The sequence below is a fragment of the Rhea americana genome, unplaced genomic scaffold, assembly GCF_003343005.1.
Source record: "Rhea americana isolate MKP2758 unplaced genomic scaffold, rheAme1 scaffold_382, whole genome shotgun sequence".
In the NCBI taxonomy this organism is placed as follows: Eukaryota; Metazoa; Chordata; class Aves; order Rheiformes; family Rheidae; genus Rhea; species Rhea americana.
The window spans coordinates 1-18,948 of record NW_028186515.1 but is presented as its reverse complement, the minus strand read 5'-3'; the positions used below and the strand labels follow the sequence as shown (position 1 = coordinate 18,948).

The window sequence follows — 18,948 nt, the reverse complement described above, 5'->3', positions numbered from 1 at the left end:
CGCATTACAGTTAGACCTCAAGGTGCAAGAAGAAGCAAGAAGCAGAATATTTATACATTTATTTATAATGAAAGTATGGTTCTAATTATTTACAAGATGTAGGAAAGAGTGTATGTTTATACAAGGGAGCCAGCAAGGTCTTCTAGTGTGCAGAAAGGACACACGATCCCATTTTTCAAACCAAAACTTGTCTTAAACATTGACCAGTGCCTCTTCACAGTCCCACACTCAGCGGATTCACACATCATTACACCCTCACCCCCCACCCCCACAAAAAAAGGTCTGCAAGAGTCTGCCCGCCCTGGGAGGAAAGGCCAAAAGGCCACGATACAGTGCATATCCATAAGCAATCCAGCAACTTAATTCAGAGGTTCCACTTCTGTGCTCCAATGCAATAACAATGCTTGCATTCAGGTCTCTGGCGATGTATACACCAGGCTGCTGTATTTCTTTCATAAACCACCACGAAACAAAACTGGTAGACTCAAATAAGCAAAAGAATTAAGAGACTGAGAGAATCTTGGGAGATCCTCATGAGAAGTACTTCCATTTGAACTGCTGAATGAAATACACAGGGATAATTTGAAAAGATTAAGTACCATGGATAAAGTACCAAGTCCACCTCAGGATAACTGGAAGGATAAACCAATCAAAAAAAAGCACCACCCCCCCCCCCCGGACATTTAGCTAGGACCAAGAGTTATGGAGTTAGTAAAAACATGTTTTAAAGAAAAAAAAATGCTGAATTACAGGTGACAAAATAAAAACAAATTGGGAGTTTTAAGAAGCATGATCCCGAAGTTTTTCRGAACTACTGATTGTTCCTTTCTTTGTTGAAAATCCAAACATTGAATCCTTGGTCACCATTAGTTCAATGGGACTGCAAACAAGCTGACAGCAGGAACACTAGATAAAGTACAAACACCAGATGTATAACAAAGTCAGCATTGCTGGCTCTTTGCATTTAAGTTGTCCTGGAAAGATGGGAAGCACAAGGAGAGACGAGCGTCCCTAATTTCTCTTTACAGTGCTTCCCCCATTTTATAAGGGACTTCCCATGCCAAAATAGTATTTCAAGTACTTCTTGTAGTTGACAAATCCACTGCAGAAATAAGGATTTTAAAAATAATGGAGCCCTTTCAAGAGGGAATATTGAAGCTTTAGCTTCTGCAAATGTAAAAACAATGCATACTTGCGAAGTTCATTGTGTAATATACATGCATTATTGCTAGAGGGGAAAAAAAAAGACATATGAAAATTGTTCTGTAGCATTTACGGTGCCATCCAAAATGGCATCTGTTGTTTAGCTCGCTGTTGTGAGGAAGGGTACTGGTATCCCAAACTCCATCCCTGTGAAAAAGTACTTGCATTTTTGTGGCCACCGTGTTCCTCCTCTTCATCTGATGAGTCTCCAGCATATGCCACCAATCCAAACCCCTTTTCTGCAGTTTTCATCTTCTTAGCTTGATGATCTAGAAGGGGAAAAACAAACAACCCTCCCAAACCCCAGTCTCTTATACAAAAAAAAAAAAGAAAAGAAAATAAGGAAAAAAAAAAAAAGAGATAAAATTCCCCCAAACAAGTTAATTAAAAAAAGTTAATTGTAAATTGTTAGTTGGACACCATTTTGAGGTCACAAGGCCAATGGTCACCCAAGGTCGAAGGCCACACGAAACAGCACCAGCAACAGCACATGTGATCCATCAGAACCATGTAAGAGAACAGAGAAAGAAGAAAGAAACACACAGAAAAGGCAAAGTTAGCAAATGGGTCTAAGTGGTGGCAATTTCACCGTTAAAGAGATAAATATGTAAGAAAAGTAGAAACTTTGTTCAAAAGAAATCTAAAGAGGAGCAATCTCTGGGAGCAATACTGCAGAAAAACTAAGGTTAAACAGACTAATGTGATCTACCTGCAGACCTAATATCAAAGCACTATTCAACTACTAGGAAGTTTAGCGATCACATGTTTTTCCAAGTTATAAATTGATGCACGAAAGGATGAAATCTAGTAACACTTCTGTCGTTCGCAGACAAGGTAGACATAACTCAGGTCCATAAACGCACACCTGAGCCATAACTCCCACAGATATTCCTTAGTGCCTCTAGAGACAGCCTTCACAACGTAAAGCCACATGACACCTGTATTACAAAACAATCCCATGAGGTTCTGTGCCTCATATGACTGATAGGACAAGAATCCCAGCCTTTGTTCTTTCACTTAATCACCTCCACATTATTCAGAAAAATACTTAAAGTTTTAAAGAGAAGTGCCATGTATGTACAGTCACAATGGCACAATGAACACATATGATTTTTAGAGCAGTGGAATATGACCTCCTTTTCACTTAAAAAAAACACTGTAAAGAAAGATTACCAATTTGTTTAAATGTATGTAAAGATCAGAGCAAACTTCAAATCCACTTTTCCATGTAAGTTTATTTTATTCATTGCACTCACCATGGTTGCCTGGTAAAGACCCCGCACCATTTCTTTCTTCAGATTCCGATTTCATCGCAGTGACAGGAAAAGCTGGTGGAGGCATCAACTGCCTGTTTAAATCAATGCAAGTACTTATTACTTTTAAAACAAGCACACAGTCCAAGGTAGTTTTATTTGCAGTCAGTCTTCATTGCTTTACAGTGCTAACAAAAATCACAACTCAGTCCCTGAGTGGAGTGGTTTAACTTTTAATCGCTGTCATTGTACTTGGTAGAAAAAAAAATCCAGATGAGAGATTAAAAATGAGTAAAGAACAAACAGAATGTGCTGTTCCATTTTATACACAGCATCTCAAAATCTCAAACTTAACGTACCCAGACAAAAATGTGAAATGTGGGATAAGGTACAGTTTGAGTTAAAAGTGACAGAGTAATAAAGTTAAATGACGATCCTTAAGAAAAAAAAAAAAATCTTAAGATGAATTTGAAAAAATCTACCACTGGTTCTGTAGCTGAATCTCCTTGTTATTGTCAGTCCTCTCATACCTTAGGTGCTGTAAAACCACAGTTGAGCTTTGAAAGCTTCTCAAATGAGTAATAATACAAGTTTCATATTTCACCCTACCTCTTATCTTTTAAGATGAGCTCTTCTTCAGAATCAAAGGTCTGATCATAATCCTTTCATCACTCACCTGTCCCTCTCTCTCTCCTTTCCTGAGGAACTTGCTGGCTTCGATCCTGCTCCATCGATTTCACTCTGACTGGAGAAGCCTGTACCTAAATTAGTCATATGAATGGGTCCATGCTATGAGCAGAAAAACACACGGCATTAGCAAATCTACAACTACAAGATAAGCTATAGCTCCTTAACGATAATGACAGGAAACCCAACTTTTCAGAGTATACTGCCAACTACAGACCAGGATAAGTAGTTCCTCTTTCTGACTGTATGTACAGCCACGAAAAAAACCATAAACTGGCCATTAAAGATATGGAAGAAGCTAATGATCGTCAATCTTAAAACAAGACGTTTTATCATACAAATACTGAAGAGGCTAATGCAGTGCTCAGGCATGTTTCCAACTAAGATGGAAGAGACCTCACCATCTAGTCCATCTTCCCAGTAGTTCAGGACACGTAGCTGCTTAGTTCACAGATTGACTTACTACCTCCTCAATCAGCTAACTCTGTACAGTATGTAGACCTTATGACACGATAAACTCTGCTGAGACACTAATATTACATCTTATACATAGGCAGTTGCTTATTTTCTCTAGGCAAGTCTTTTATTAAGGGTTTCTGCCTACGGGCTTAAAGCCAGTTCGGTAAAATTCCACATATACAATCTAGAATGATGAGGTAGAGAGAATGGAGGTGGGAGGTGGGAAAGGGGAGCCTGCCAGAAGGGGGAAAGTGATCAGAAGAGCATCTGCAGAAACTCTTTTACTCATATACAAGTCTTTAGGAAAAAAAAAAAAAAACTCAAAACCACTTTTTTTATATATATATATATATATATATATATGTATGTATGTATGTATGTATGTATGTATATATACACACACACATCTATACATCTATATATAAAAATATATAAATATATATATATACACACACACACATATACATATACATATATATATATATAAAAAAAAAAGAAAGTTGTGGAGTTTACTTTGGCTATCTGAAAAGCCCAGCCAGGCAGCAGGAAAATCAAGAGGTAATCACCACATTCACTCCCCCTCCCCAACAAGCTCACTAAAAAGACCCACAAAGAAAAAAAAAACAAAATAGCCTCCCCCTAAACTAACCATCGACACCCTACTGTCATCTCTTTGGCCTGAAGGGACTGCTAATCTTCATGAAAAAAATGCAGTTAAAGAGAGCAAGCTGCTGATGAATCAAATAAAGCACAGTCTAAAAATAGTGCATCCGCTCAAAGAAATAGAAGTGTGGTATCTCCAGATTTCTTAACAGTTACTGCTATCTGCCAGAAGTCTTGCATGTTTGTTTAAAATAAAGTGATGGCCTCTCTAGCAAAGTTTGATTTTGGTGTTGGCAGTAAAATTGCTGATTTTATTCCACCTGATATCCCAGCAGTCCTGACTCCCTTTCATCTGGTAGCTCCTCAGTGAAGCGTCTCTTTTGACCTTGGGAGTGGGGCTGGACTTGTGGCTGAGTTCCAGTAGGCAAGGTTGTTTTTACTGGGGCAGCAGGAAGGAAAGGGCCACTCAGTGGACTCTGGCATGCAGGAAAAGGAAAAAAAAAAGAAGAAAATAGCATATAAAGTATAAATTCAATGTACATATTCCTACATAGGATCAGAATACACATTTGGTTTATAGAACGCGCCCATCTTTAATGACTCACTATTTGTAACTCAGGCTCATTGTATCTATGWAACTACCACATTCAGCAATGACACTTTTCATATGAGTGATTTCACCCCAAATATGCTTTATGTTAATATGCAGCTATCAAAAAATATTGCAGTAAGAAGCAGCCATAGCAACAATTTAGTTCCTTAAGTAACAGCAGCATGAGCAAAGCAGTAACCAGAGATTGTTCACGCACGCTCCAAAAAAATTATTGACCTGTAACCGCTTTAATTATTTCGTTGTTAGCAAAGAAACAGCTTAGCAAGTTGACAACTAGAGAGCCAAGGAATTCATTTGTGGCACTACCTGGCCAGTGCTGGCTGGAGGCTGTACTTGAGATATTGGATATTGTGTTGGCACAGGTGGAACTCCTGTAGGCAATGTTGTTAAGACTCCAGGTGCCAACGGTACTGCAGGTGGTACTATGCCTGGTACACCATATGGTGGCTGAACTGGTTGTTGAGGAGGGGGAACAACAGGATAACCAGACTGATATCCATTTGAAGGATAATATGATGGCTGAGAAGGTACACTGTTTATAGCAGCAGGTTGTGCAAAGCCTAGCAGATGAGGGGGAGAAAGGGAGGGGGTTATCTTCAATTCAGTTAGATTCACAATAATATTTAATTTATTACCAAAAATAAAAGATACTGGGTTCCTTTTCAATTAAAGTAATAAAGACTTGTACATGTAAAGAACTCTACAAAATCTAACTTTAAGTACAGTGCCACAGACAGAATGCCACTCTAAAGACTTCATTATTGCTACCATTTACCTGCTAAAGGTACTGCAGTGGTCATCTGATTCACAAATCGGGAGTATTCAGCGTGAACCTACAGAGGATGTTCAAAAAATAGAAAATAAATATCTATTTACTATATTAATACTTTGCAAGCAAAGAGCATCTTACCATGTATCACCATAAAACTTACCATAAAAGGGGGCTTTAACTGTGGAATACATTACACCCAAAGACACAGTAATAAACTAAATAAGAATATGGGAAAAACCTCAGAGTATGGCCACCAATCTTGTTCTCCGTGACAAATTTGTGTAAAATATAATACAGCAGGATGCTTAACTATGTGCAGAGGATGTTTATAACAGGAGAGAGCAAAATGGTAAATTACCCGAGTAGGGACAAAATACAAAAAACACAAAGCATCTGAAAGCTTTGAGGTATTTTCCAAACAGATGCTGTAGCCTGTACCAGTGCAAACAGACTACGCCTCACAGGATTTTATTCTATTTTGTGGTAGCCCATTCACACAAGAACAGTTGAGAAATTATTTCTTCACCCGTGTGAGATATTTTATAAAAATTGTGCCAAGTAAAACAGCCTCTTCAGAAAAAATAAGAGTTTGTGGCACTGGATAATATTTGAAGCTAAAAGCAAGTAAAGAAGCACAAGAGAATCTACAGCCATCAGAAAAAAGCAGGATTACTTTATGTTTTTATATAGTCACACCTTTTCTTTTTCCTTGCTCTGCTCATGAAGCATTTGCTTTTTTTTTTTTTCAGAATTCCACTACCACACCTTCATTCTGAGAAGCGTCTATTCTACATACAAAAAATCAGATAGCCACATTTAAAAGGAAAAACATATTGGCAAGCCATAGCACATGGAAAGTTTTGCTAAGAGTATAAAAAACCCRTTACTCTGGGACACACTAAAGCTATGACAGGTTCTGAAATCTTCTATTTGTACAAGTCCAATATGGTAGAACTACTCACAGTTTGTAAGAGATTCTCACACAGCTTTTTAGCAGCTGCCAGACCTTCCGGCTTTGGATGACTGAAAACATATAAGAAAACAAAGAAAAGAATCATAAGCGTAACATGATTTCACAAAATTTCAGAGCTTTTTATTTCAACAGCAACCTAATCTCAGATCTTATTGTTTTAATGGGTGATCAATCACCTCAACAGTACTTTAGTGACTCCGCAGCTTTTAGCACGACTGTAAAAGCAAACGAAGAACATGCATCTTCTAAATGAAAATTCAGAACAGTTTAAATACTGCAAGAAACACGCACAGAACAATGACTTGATTGGTCAATGCGTATGGTATTTTTCTCTTAACGCTCAACATCACTGCATGTCCGAGGAGAATGCAACTTTACTGCATTCCCCCCAAAAAGCTGTGTGTTACGATTAAATGGTGTGCATGATCCCTTCTTCCCTATCTTTATCACTTTAGAGATCTCTACTAAAATACAAATGGCACTGTTTAATTAGTATTTAGTTACCCAGAATTAAGAATGTCTTGCACTGATCAAACACTCATGACTGCTCACTGGGAATTTTTTTTTTCCTAACCTCTCATACCTGATATAGATGTACATGGGTTCAAAAGCTTCTCTGCCCGATGCTGGTTCTATGCAACCTGAGCCTTTCCCACGAAGAAAGACTTTGGCACCCGTCTCGATCTGAATGTGCTGCAGGTAGGAGCAACCAGGCCCTTCCACCTTTTCTTTCACATTAAACGTAGGTACAGCATGTTCCAGACCAACAAATAATTTGTCCTGAACATAATGCATCTGTAAAAGGTACAGTAAAAGATTATTTCACTCCTAAAATTAGGATGTTCCTTTCACCAGAGGCTAACTTATTTCTACTGCAGTCAGAACAACTAATGTCGGACGATGCAGTCAGCCCTCTGCTTTTCTGTAAGTAGGACTGCTCTCTCCAATCCTTTTCTTTTAGGAGGCTAGTATCAACGGAGTCTTACTCTTCAGACTCCATCTGATTAGTCCTCCAGTTTTTACTAAGATGCATGTAGATTTTTTTAAAATAAACAGCACACTATAAGATTTATCTATTGTGAAGTGTACAGATAATCAGCGATATACAGTGAAAGTCACATAAATGAATTACTCACCCCTGACTGAAATGGAGGTTTTTGGCCAACTGCTGGAGTCAGCTGAGCAACGGGGGCTGGCTGGTGATAGACAGTAACTGTAGCTCCGTTGAACGTTGGACTAGAACCTGTGGCAGCTTTCACTACGCCATTAGTAATTATCTCTTTAATTCTGTTAACAGCTCCTAGTTGATGGTACATGAAATCCATTTATATTTCAGCAAAGAAATACTAATAATCGTTAAAAATATCAGCACTCTTCATTAAAAAAATCACTGATTAGACTAGCCAAAAAAATGCTGCTTTTCCTGTCAAATAAACCAGACACACTTTACCATGTACACATACATGAGATTTCCAGGTGCCCAATTGAGGAAAAACACAGCAGTTTTCCAGACAATCAGATTAAAAAGCTCCAAACATCTCCCCCTCCACCCACTCCAACACTATTCCACGCATCAAGACAAGTTAACTTTGAAAGCAACACTAGCTACAACGATCAAAGCAAGTTCATGGATCAAACGGAAAGGCTGAAGAAAGAAACAATATATACTTTTTTTCTCCAAGTGAAAACAAACCATGCTGTATCCAGCCAATGGCCACTGCTACCCAGATTAACCAAACTGTAAAGCGATTCAGTCACATTTCCATATTCTATGGAAGGCATAGAATGGCAACAAGCCTCAGGGTTCTTCCTCCCTTCCTTGCCCTGATAAAATTTAGCCTAATGTGTGTGGGTGGGCAGTCTAGCCCACCTATTTTAGCAAATGAAAAAAATTTTTAAAAAAGTTTATTTTAACACAGTATGGAATTTACACCTACATAAATGAGTGAGTCAACACCCAAAAAACTGTGCTGGCAGTAGAAATCACAGTAAACACAAGTGGGCAGGCAGTAGCCTCAAGAGATAACTGAGGCTGAACTAGTGAACCGACACATAGAACAAATTGAACAGAAGAAACAAAAACAAAAACCAAAACAAAGTTTATAGTTGTGCTTTCTTCCAGTGGGCATAGGAGGTCTCTATGCTCTTAAGAAAAATTTAGATATTACACACACACACACACAGAGAAACTGATTTTTGAATGTTAAAGGGAGAAAATCTCTCTGTCAACGAACCTATTGCAATAGGATCTCAGCACATCATTGGAGAATAAACTTACAGATAGGAGTTGTACCTGCCCAGTAACTGTGTCCCTCCACCCCCAAGTAGGCATTCCTTATAAGTCATCAGATTAAAACTGTGGACTGACTACAAGATGTAATACACAGCATTTTAGACAGTTTTAAGCAGAAGCCTTAGCAACAATGTTTAAACGGGGTCTCCGCACCTAGATTATTTACAGTCCAAATGCATACTAGTCATAACAAACCCCCCCAGTACCACAAAACTTTCTATTTTATGTATCACAAACGATCACAGCTGAAAGCAGAACACCTTGTACACTTACGGTCAACAAGCTCCCGTGTCTGACCCTGGACATGAAGATACAGAGGACGATCTCTAGGAGGGAAACCCCAAATATTCCATTAAATCCACAGAGAACATACAATAATATATTAAATATAGTATCACAGCACTCAATAAAAAAAGTTCTGCACTTAAGAATAAATCCCCAAAATATTCAGAAAATATTTATGTAAATTATGAAGAGTAAATATGATCATAACAGTAAACATTAGAAACACTTTATAGAATAGTCAGTTAACCCTGTCAGGCAAAAGGGACAGGGACAATACTTGGAAGAAAAAGAAAAAACTTCCCACCAACTAACCATCCTATAAAATAATAATAATAATAATAATAATACAAACCCAGGTCCCACTTTTGCTTTCTCTTCTGCAGTCATGAATCTCCCTCGAGTTGAGACAGCTGCTCCACTAAGTCGACTTATCTATAAATAATTTTCAAAACCCAGTGAAAGGTTTACCAGTAATAAAAAGCTAGGCAAAAAAATATATATACATATATAAAAACAGTTTAAGCTAAGGTGTTATGTGAAAAGACTAGAAGTCATTACTGACATGGTAAGAAAATGAAAGGTGCCCACTAAAGGATAGCTGTTACCCTAGTTTAGTTTCTCATGACATTTCATGGGATAAATTAGTAAGATACTAAACCTGAAAGAGTAATACCAGTGTCTTAAGGAATACAATGAGTACTGCTGTAAAAAGAAGAAACAGCCACTCAATACAGTTTACCACTAACTCTTTTAACATTACAAACAGGTGCCTGCCCACACAGTGCTGACAACCTTCACAAGTCACACACAGATCTTGAGCATACCTCATCTTGAGTCTGTCCTCTTGTCAGCAGGTTTCTGCACGTGATGGGTACATCATTGATTTCTACCTCCGCCACCACAAGGTCATCTTTACTTTTACTTGTAGCCGGACCTTTTCCCAGAGCCTGCAGCTTCAAAGAAGACCATTGCAAAAGACTACTGGTAGAAAAACTGACATAACCATGTAACAAGTTGGCCCTAGTAGTGTAAGAGGTGAATACCCCCCCCTTTTCGCTCTTTTCAGCTGTTGAACCTACAAATTTTATAAATATTAACAGAAAACATTAGTTACATCTACTGCTTAACAACTTACGGCTTCACAACCTCAAACCCAGATGAAAATACTAATAGCTCTATTCTCAAGACATTTTAATGTAATGACAATTTCCATTTTATAAATGGAGAAACAACTAGGTAGAACTAAGCAGAACTGCTCAATTGGACACCAAGGCTTCTTATGTGAACTACCACCTCTAACAGAAATCTGGAAGACTGAGAGAAATATGAATTATGCGTTCTATTAATTTCCCTTGCACATACATGGGATACAAACTATAAGCTCTTCCATACTACGATTTCCCTTTTCACAATGCCATAATACTCTGTGAAAGCCTCCAAGTAATATGCAAGAAAAATCGTGGAGTCACAAACTATAGAAAATGTGACAGAAAAGGTGCAGTTAGAACAATGACCTTATACCTTTTTCCATGTACAGATGGCTACATCATATGCCCACCTAAAAATTCCCAAATGCTTTTTGAGACAAACATAAGAGAGTTCTATATGAACCAAACTTCCCAGTAACATGCTAGAAGTATTATCTACTCTCATAAATAGCACGTGAAGCACAGTTCTAGTATGAGAACCAGAGCACACCTATAAATGACTGTAATTCTCATGAGTTTTACATGCATTCTATTTCTTCATTCCTTCTGCACTTAAGAAAAATAACAAAAAAACACAGTAACACATACATAGCACTGCAGACCCCTTAATTTCCATACACTGCCTGTCTGAAGCCATGCTATCATTTTAAAACAGAATCAGCTACTCTGCAAATGACACCCCTGGAAGTTTCCTAAGTTCCAAAGCAACCTTTTTTTTTTAAAAAAAAAAAAAAAATAGTAACACCAAACACACCCCACACCACTACTTTCTTAAATAATGAATTGGTTAAGTTTCTAAGCAATACAATTTCATACAAATTGCTACCAGAGCTTATTGAGAAAGCATAGCTGGAAATATGAGACACTGTAGTGCCTTCCAATATTTCAGTATGTAAAATTGTGGAACAGGGAAGAGACTTTACTTGCATCTAGTATGAATAGGTAGACCACCTCAAACCAAGTCACCGTCACTTGTCCTTCAAGAGATCTCATGCCATACCAATGCTGGAAACTTCACATCCTCATGTGGATATCAAGATTATGCAAGTACTGAGAAGGTAACACCATTTTGCAGCAAAGAATTTGTAAAAACAGCTAAGGTTGCTGACTACAAAGATCAAAAGAAATACTCGCTACTAAATTATACATATTAGAAAGACTATAAGGGCCATTTTGGATACGCAACCTATGGAGAACAATTTATGGTGAAGACACAGCAGAGCATTTACCATTCTTTCTTAACTGTGAACAAATTCAATGACAAAATGAATACTTATTTGGATACCACTTCACAAGGCAATCCCTTAGAATATGCAAGCCAAGTCAAAGAAAGCATCAGCTCCATCATTATCACACACACGAAAAATAACATATAATACGTGATAAAAATGTACTTTTCTTTTAACTTTATATTTGAACCAAGTGGGAAGGGAAACTTCAGAAAGTCTTCTAATCTTGGTTCTAGCGTGGGCCATTAATGTGCAGAACACGTGGCCTTAAGTTAAAACTCGTTTATAAATTAAATACGTGCTCCTATTCACGATTGGTTTAAATATAACAATAGTTTGTTTTCAGTATTTTCAACTGATAGTTTTATACAATGTTTTTAGATCAGCAGCAAGATTTAGAAAATATTTCAAGAAGTTTATTATCTTACTAAAGGTCAGTTTGATTAAACCTTCCGGAAGAGCAATTAGACTGAACATAACTTGCAGTTCAGCCAGCATTTTACATTATTCAGAAAGCACACAAGAAAATTTTCTAATTGTTTTTGCTAAAGCCTAATTTACAAGGCAAAGATCAGTCTTCTCCCGTCTCAGCGAGAGATACTAGGAAAAATAATACTCGCAGGTCTTCAGGAAACAGAGATAATACCGTCCCCTCGCAGGCCCAACGTCCCCGGCCACCCACCTTGTCGGCCGCGCTGGGCGCCGGCTTCAGTTTGCCTTTAGCCATTAACATCGCGTTGATTTTCGCGGCCACAGCCGCGGCCGCATCCAAAGCGCCCGAGGGGGCTGCGGAGCTCTCGGAGCCCGCCACGCCGGAGCCGCCATCTCCACCGCCCGGGAAGGGGCGTCCGGGGAGCGGCGCCGCGCTAGGAAGAAGGAAAGCTGGAGACGGACCAGGCTGATCCCACTTGCTGCGGCGCCTGGGAAACAGAAAGGCCTCAGTTCCCGCCGTCGCTTCACCTGCTGCCCCACCACGATTCGGCGCCGCCCGACCGTCCCTCTCCTCCAAGCAGCGCCCGAGGACCCGCCACGCCAGAGCCCTGTCGCCAGGCCTCACCCGCCAGCGGCCGCGGAGTCGCGCTGCCCTACGCCGCCCGCCGACATGGCTCCAACTCGGCTCAGCCGCCTCCGTGCAAGACAAAACGTCATTTCCGACCTGGGGGCAGCCGCGGAACGCCCCTTCCGGGCGTTGCCGTGGTGACTGCACTCCGCCCACGGCGACAGGAGGCTGAGTGCCGCCGAGGGCAATCCTAGAGCAGAACTGGCAGCGAAGGAGAAGGCGCGAGCGCCGGGCGGGGTCAGGCGGACATGGTCCGGCACTGGGCAGAGGAACGACGGGAAGCGGCGCCAGGCAGGAGAGGCGCACCGGGATAGGGCGGGGGTATACCTGCCCGCGCCGTCCGAGGGGGTGGCTAGCTTCGGGCCTGCTCTGTGGCTACAAACAGAGTCTCGCCGCGGGCATCCGAGCGGGGCAGGCGAGAAGAGGAAGAGCGATAACAGTCTGGTACCGCCAAGCTGCTGCGGCATCCAGGAATCCAGAGACGATGCCGTACACCAGCCGCAGCATGCGGGTATCAGCCGGCTCCGCCTGTTACTGCGGCGTGGCCAGCTCGTACGTGCGCACCGTAGCTCTTCCAGCTCACAGCTGTGTCTGCGGGCGCACAAACTGCTTCTGCAGCCGGCTGACTCACGGCTGCCCTCGGTTGCCTGTACCGCGATACCGTAGCCCGCTAGCTAACGCATGCGCACTAAGGCGGCGCGTTGACTGCCGCCCTTCCCTCCTCGCACGGGGCCGCGCACGCATGCCCAATGCAGCCCATGGTGTTTGTGTTTCCTGCTTAAAAATGTTCAGAGGTTTTCCCGTTACGGTTTATTGATTAGAATTTGTTGTTGAGGGTTTCTCAATCGGGAATTACTGTTTGTTACTTTATTTTCTGTGTCTCAGTATTTATCAGTGAGGGTTTACAGTTTGCTTATTTGCTGATTGGCTGTAGGATTTAAAATCCAATCTCATCCATAAGTTTTAAAGCCCCAATGAAACGTGAGGTTCCAAGATTGCAGTTTATCACTTCAGATTCAGAGCTTATGGCTTTCTGATAAATAGAAAGGTCTAAATCCTTAAACAGTAAAGTGTAAGCTACGAATCATAAATGGTGGGCTGTGAATCCCCCTTTCCCCTGTACTCTGATGAGTGCAGGACTGTTACACCTAGACTGCCAAGGCGACAAGTGAGCTGAGAGCCACGAAGGTTTTGCGCAGGGCTCTGGTCTGGGGCAGAGCGGAAGTGCAGACAAGCGAGATCAGAGGTCTTACTCTCAAATATCRGATTCCTGTCCCCGAAGGAAAGGTAGCTGACAGCTCCCCGGAGATCTGCCACATCAAGGGCAGTAGCAGGATCCAACTTTTCTCCACTGGATCGACCGATGCTGGCATGTTGACAACTCTTCAGGTGTCACAGGGTAAAGGGGAGTGTACTGGCACTGAGCCCTGTGGCAGACAGTCCCTGGTGTTGTTTCTGTGCAGTAATTAAACGGTTGTTTTATTCTTTGCACTCATGTCTGTGGTTCCTGCAGTCCCTTTGCACTCAGGAAGAAGGGCCTGAACGTGGTGCCCAGGGGAGGAGGTTACACACTGTGTTTTGGCTGGGAGCTGGTCCCCAAGTCTCTTGGACTTTGGGGTCCCTGTGCTTTCCAGGGAACCCAGTGCAGTTCACACAGCTGTGGGGAATTTCCCTTGAATAGTCTTGACCCTTGTGACTCTTGGGGGTATTTCCCATCATCCTGGAGGCAGCCAGGGCCCCTCCAGGGCTGTGTGAGGTCCCCAGACTGCTCCTGGATTTGCTTTCAGCATTCCACGATGTCCCTTGTGGGTCTGGGGCTTGCGTGCATTGTGCTGGGAGATAGTGTTTCTGTGGGGATGGGGGGAGCCTGCAAGCATAGTCCCGTTAGCGCCATTGGCCCCTGTGACATGTCTTACGGCCTCTTTGGTGTGCACTGGCACCCTTCATTTGTATTTTAGTTTGTCCTAGAGCCTTGCATTTCCCTTTGATGCCCCCAGGATGCCTCAGTTATCATTTTGGGTTGCCCCCAAGCCCCTCGTGCGCCCTTTGGTGTGCCCCAGAGCCCTGCATTTGCTTTGCCGCATGTGACAAAATTCTCTTTAGCTTTCTCCTCTGTCCCAGAGTTTTTTTGGGTGCTTCTTGGTGTGTCCCAGGGCCCTCCCTTTGCCTTTTGGTGCCCCCAGAATCATTCTGTTTGCTCTATCCTTTTAACAGAACTTTTGTTGCACCCGCAGCTCTTGATTTGTTCCCTTCTCCCTTGAATGCTCCCTTTTGCTGTCTGTGTGCTCCAGGGCTCTGCCTTGAGCTGCTCTCAAGAGTGGGGGTGCCTCCGCTGCCCCGGCAGTCCCAGCTGTCCCTGAGCCCTGTGAGCAGCTGTGAGCCCTGTGGCTGGGACAAGTCCCAGGCAGGACCTGTTGGGTTGATGGCAAGGGCAGGAAGTGGGCACATCCTGGGATTAGGGTCTGTATTTCGAAGAAGCTCGTGTCGGGGTCGGTCCAGGACGATGGAGGTGCTGCCACACACTGCCTGCTGGGACTAGAACGTTGGCTGCACTGCGGAGGAGGTGAGCAGGGCTGGGGATGGGGGTGAGTCCTGGGCTGTGGGTCTTGCACGTGATGGAGGTCTCAGCGGGTGGGAGTGTCATGGGCAGTGAAGCGCAACCAAGGAGGACCATGCTGGGGAAAAATGCACTGGGGCCTGGCGTAGCCATGTATCGGGGCAGTGGGGAGCGAGCACATGGTGGGTAAGGGCAGTGCATCAGGGCCACGGAGGGTGGGGAGGAAGGCAGCATGCTGGGGAGGGAAGACGAAGGAGCTGCGCTGGGGCTGCAGTGGGGTTTGGTGCGCGGCCAGATTAGTGCAGGGGGTCTGGGGTCAGATGGGGGCTGTGTCGTGGAGGGGGAGGAGGAATCCCAGGGGAAGCCCTGGGGAGGGTCAGGTGGGCTGCGTCCGAGCCGTGTCGTGCAAAAATTGGCTAGGGTTAGGGTTAGGATTGAGAGAACAAGAAAGCCAGCTCGTGCCGTTGTTACGAATGTGGATAGAGGGTGCCCAAAGAAGGTGTTGGCAGCCAAGAGAGCTAAACTGCAAGGAGTTTCCTGGGCGTGCCCCAGATGGGGTTCTATTTCGCAGGCTGGCCTGCGAAAGCTCTTCGGGGTAGGGTTAGGATGAAGAGAAGGAGAGGAGCTGGAGGCGCTGCTGGCATCGGGGTGGCTAGGGGCTGTGCAGAGAACGCGTTTGGTGCCAAGAGGGCTACCCTGGGCGAAGTTTCTGCTGTGCAGCAGAGGTGGGGTCTGCCTCCGAGCCGCGTCGTGCAAAAATCGGCTAGGGTTAGGGTTAGGGTTAGGATTGAGAGAACGAGAAAGCCAGCTCGCGCCGTTGTTACGAATGTGGATAGAGGTTAGGGTTAGAGTTAGGAGTTAGGGTTGGGTTAGGGTTAGGGGATTAGAGGTTAGGGTTAGAGGTTAGTGTTAGGGCTGGGTTAGGGGGTTAGGGTTAGGATTAGGGTTGGGTTAGGGTTAAGGGTTAGGGTTAGATTAGGGTTAGGGCTTAGGGTTAGGCTTTAGGCTTTAGGGGTTAGGGTTAGGTTAGAGTTAGGTTAGGGTTAGGGTTAGAAGGTTAGGGTTAGGGCCATTTAGGTTAGGGTTGGGTTAGGGGTTGGGGTTTAGGGTTAGGGCTAGGGTTAGGGTAGGTTAGGGTTGAGCTAGGGCTAGGGCTGGGTCAGGGCTAGGGCTAGGGGAGCCATTTAGGGTTAGGGGGTTGGGGTTAGGGTCAGGGTCAGGTTAGGGTTAGGTTAGGGTCAGGGTTTAGGGTCAGGGTTAGGGTTTAGGGTTAGGGTTGAGAGAACGAGAAAGGCAGCRCGCGCCATTGTTATGAATGTGGACAGAGGGTGCCCAAAGAAGGTGTTGGCAGCCAAGAGAGCTGAGCTGTAAAAGGGGACATCTTGAAGAGAAGTGGCTACAGGTAGCGAACCAGCTATTTGGTCATCACCTATGAGGCAAGCATCTGAGCRTAAGAGGAATCTGGGAGCTGAATCGAAAAGGTGATAGGTCGGAAACAGAGACAGGCACATCGAGTGCCGTCCTTCTTCCGTGTAGTTAAAGACCGAGGGAACTGTTGGTTAAGCGGGTGCGTGCGAAGGTTTGAGAAAGGGTACAGGACAGTAACGATAGTACTGAAGCAGGATAAAAACAAGGCTTCATRGAAGATGGCGTAGGTAAGCATTAGGTGATGCGCCTGCCTGTCTAATAACCTAGCCCTAATTGCTGTACGGGATGTTTCCAAGCAGTTTACCCTGTAACGTATGATGTAAAGTGCTGTGTTGAGACCTTTCCTTTAAGAAAGGAGGGGAGAGGAGAAGAAAAAAAAGTATAAAAAGGGGGAAGAACACGGGAAAGAGAAAAAAAGAACATGCGTAAATGCTTTCGGTGCCTTTCATTGAGAGTAAAATGCCAGCTTCTCTCTTTGTTACAGAGCTAGAACCAACTATAGTAAATGCTGACGGAGAGGAAAGCYGGACAAGCRGTCTTTTTGTGRTTARTACCTAAGGGACAAAGYGAATGAAACGAGGAAGCAAAAATGCAGTAGAYCCCYGATATCCCCAGCAACTGCTGCAGAAGGAGGTGTTCTGCCACGGGCAAGTAAGGCGACTGTTGGTAACKACTGTTTGTTATKTCGGCCTCCCAGAGGCRGTACTGAAGGCTAAGCAACCCTTTCCTGCCCTGTGGATACCGTTAACTGCATCCACCTTAGTTTTGCTTTGGCTGTTCGTGTTTTGTCTTGTTATCCTACATGTGCAGATAGAAAGGGAAGGATACAATACACTTTCAGACGAATTGCCACGGCTGAAGTGGAAGAGACCAGAAAAAGGTAAGCAAGCTGAGGCGCGAAAACCACGTGGAACCAGCCGAGAGCCGTCTCCGTCTCCCGCAAACGAAAGCCCGTCCTTCCTGATTAGGAAGGCTCACTGTTAGTAGCGATCGAAATAATAGATCACAGACGTGTAACGAAGGTCTGTCCGCCTTACAGCAAGTATGCTACGTACGTGTGTTTCTGTGCGTGTGACTTCACATGTTTGTGAAARATCCTAGTTTAAAAGCTATGAGACTGCAAATTATTATCTTAGGGGAATGATACTGAAGTGGCCAAAGTTTCTGAAGAAGGAGAGGGGCCGCGGAGAGCCTGCGGGCGCCGGTGCCGTCACAGAATCACAGAATGCGTAAGGCTGGAAGGGACCTCTGGGGATCGCCTAGTCCAACCTCCCTGCTCAAGCAGGGTCACCTAGAGCACGTTAGACAGGATCGCGCCCAGGCGGGTTTTGAATATCTCYGGAGAAGGAGACTCCGCCACCTCTCTGGGCAACCCGTTCCAGTGCTCCGTCACTCTCACGGGAAAGAAATCCTTCCTCGCGTTCAGGCGCAACTTCCTGTGGTTCGGCTTGTGCCCGTCGCCTCTAGTCCTTTCGCGTGGGACAACTGGAAAGAGTTTAGCCCCATCCCCTTGCCACCCTGCCTTCAGATCCTGGTAGATTTTGATAAGATCCCCCCTCAGTCTTCCCCAGGCTAAGAGCCTCTCGTCGAGGCTAAGTCAGCCGCGCTGAGCCCTGCGACGTGCCTTACGGCCCCTTTGGTGTGGCCCGAGGCCCTTTGTCTGTGTTTTGGTTTGCCCCAGAGCCCTGCGTTTGCCCTCTGATGCCCTCAGGAGCCTTCAGTTCACATCTCGGCTCACCCCCACGGCCGCYGTGCGCCTCGGAGCCCTGCGCTTGCTCTGCAGCGCGCGACAAAGTTCTCTGTTTTGTCGCAGAGCTTTCTGGGTGTGCCCCAGGGCCCTCCTTTTGCCTTTTGGTGCTCCCAGAATCACCGTTTGCTCTGTCTTTGCATTGTAATATACATACATACATAAAATGTGTGTGTGTGTGCACACGCACACACACACACACACCCCCCGTTTGTTGCACCTGCAGCTCTCAATTTGTTTCCTTGTGCCCTGAATGTCCCCTTTTGCTCCCTGTGCACTCCAGGGTTCCCTCCCTGTTGAGCTTTCAGGAAGCTGCTCTCAGAAGCCGGGGGGGCCTCTGCTGCCCTGGCAGTCCCAGCTGTCCCTGATGGCCTGCAGCTCTGGGCACTGTGGCTGGGACATGTCCCAGGTGGGGCCTGTTTGGCTGATTGCAAGGGTAGGAAGTGGGTACATGCTGTGAGCTGGGTCTGCATTTGGAAGTTCATGTCAGTGTTGGTCCAGGACAATGGAGCTGCTGCCACACACTGCCTGTTGGGACTAGAATGTTGGCTGCACTGCAGAGGAGGTGAGCGGGGCTG

General features: G+C 44.2%; 1 protein-coding gene, 1 long non-coding RNA gene and 1 other non-coding gene across 5 annotated transcripts; 1 reads left to right on the top strand and 2 right to left on the bottom strand.

Moving 5' to 3' along the window:
- Positions 1-42: 42 nt before the first annotated feature.
- KHDC4 (KH domain containing 4, pre-mRNA splicing factor) lies at positions 43-12,742 on the bottom strand. Of its 3 annotated transcripts, none has more exons than XM_085313288.1 (14): positions 12,636-12,742; positions 12,261-12,498; positions 9,966-10,094; positions 9,494-9,573; positions 9,130-9,182; positions 7,700-7,863; positions 7,147-7,358; positions 6,553-6,613; positions 5,594-5,651; positions 5,125-5,378; positions 4,526-4,681; positions 3,133-3,245; positions 2,460-2,551; positions 43-1,472 (listed from the first exon to the last, which is right to left on the bottom strand). In XM_085313288.1, the coding sequence occupies exons 1-14, from the start codon at positions 12,725-12,727 to the stop codon at positions 1,273-1,275; spliced, it is 1,902 nt and encodes a 633-aa protein (XP_085169414.1). In that variant the 5' UTR covers positions 12,728-12,742; the 3' UTR covers positions 43-1,272. The 3 variants fall into 3 exon arrangements, with proteins under 3 accessions (XP_085169414.1, XP_085169415.1, XP_085169416.1); XM_085313289.1 differs by having other exon boundaries at positions 9,966-10,088; XM_085313290.1 differs by lacking the exon at positions 43-1,472 and having other exon boundaries at positions 2,466-2,551; positions 3,133-3,217.
- LOC146591162 (small Cajal body-specific RNA 4) lies at positions 7,452-7,580 on the bottom strand. The gene has a single exon (XR_014896864.1).
- Positions 12,743-15,014: 2,272 nt separating the features above from the next.
- LOC146591160 (uncharacterized) lies at positions 15,015-17,800 on the top strand. Its single transcript, XR_014896858.1, has 3 exons — positions 15,015-15,201; positions 17,108-17,279; positions 17,434-17,800. It is a non-coding gene; the product is annotated as an uncharacterized LOC146591160 (long non-coding RNA).
- Positions 17,801-18,948: the final 1,148 nt, after the last annotated feature.

Excerpts from the sequence above, each read along its gene's own strand:
- KHDC4 (XM_085313288.1), bottom strand. The coding sequence starts at position 12,727 with ATGACGTTTTGTCTTGCACGGAGGCGGCTGAGCCGAGTTGGAGCCATG. Across the intron at positions 7,359-7,699 it reads AACCTCCATTTCAGTCAGGG|ATGCATTATGTTCAGGACAA; the intron begins GTGAGTAATTCA and ends TACCTTTTACAG. Across the intron at positions 1,473-2,459 it reads GTCTTTACCAGGCAACCATG|ATCATCAAGCTAAGAAGATG; the intron begins GTGAGTGCAATG and ends TTCCCCTTCTAG.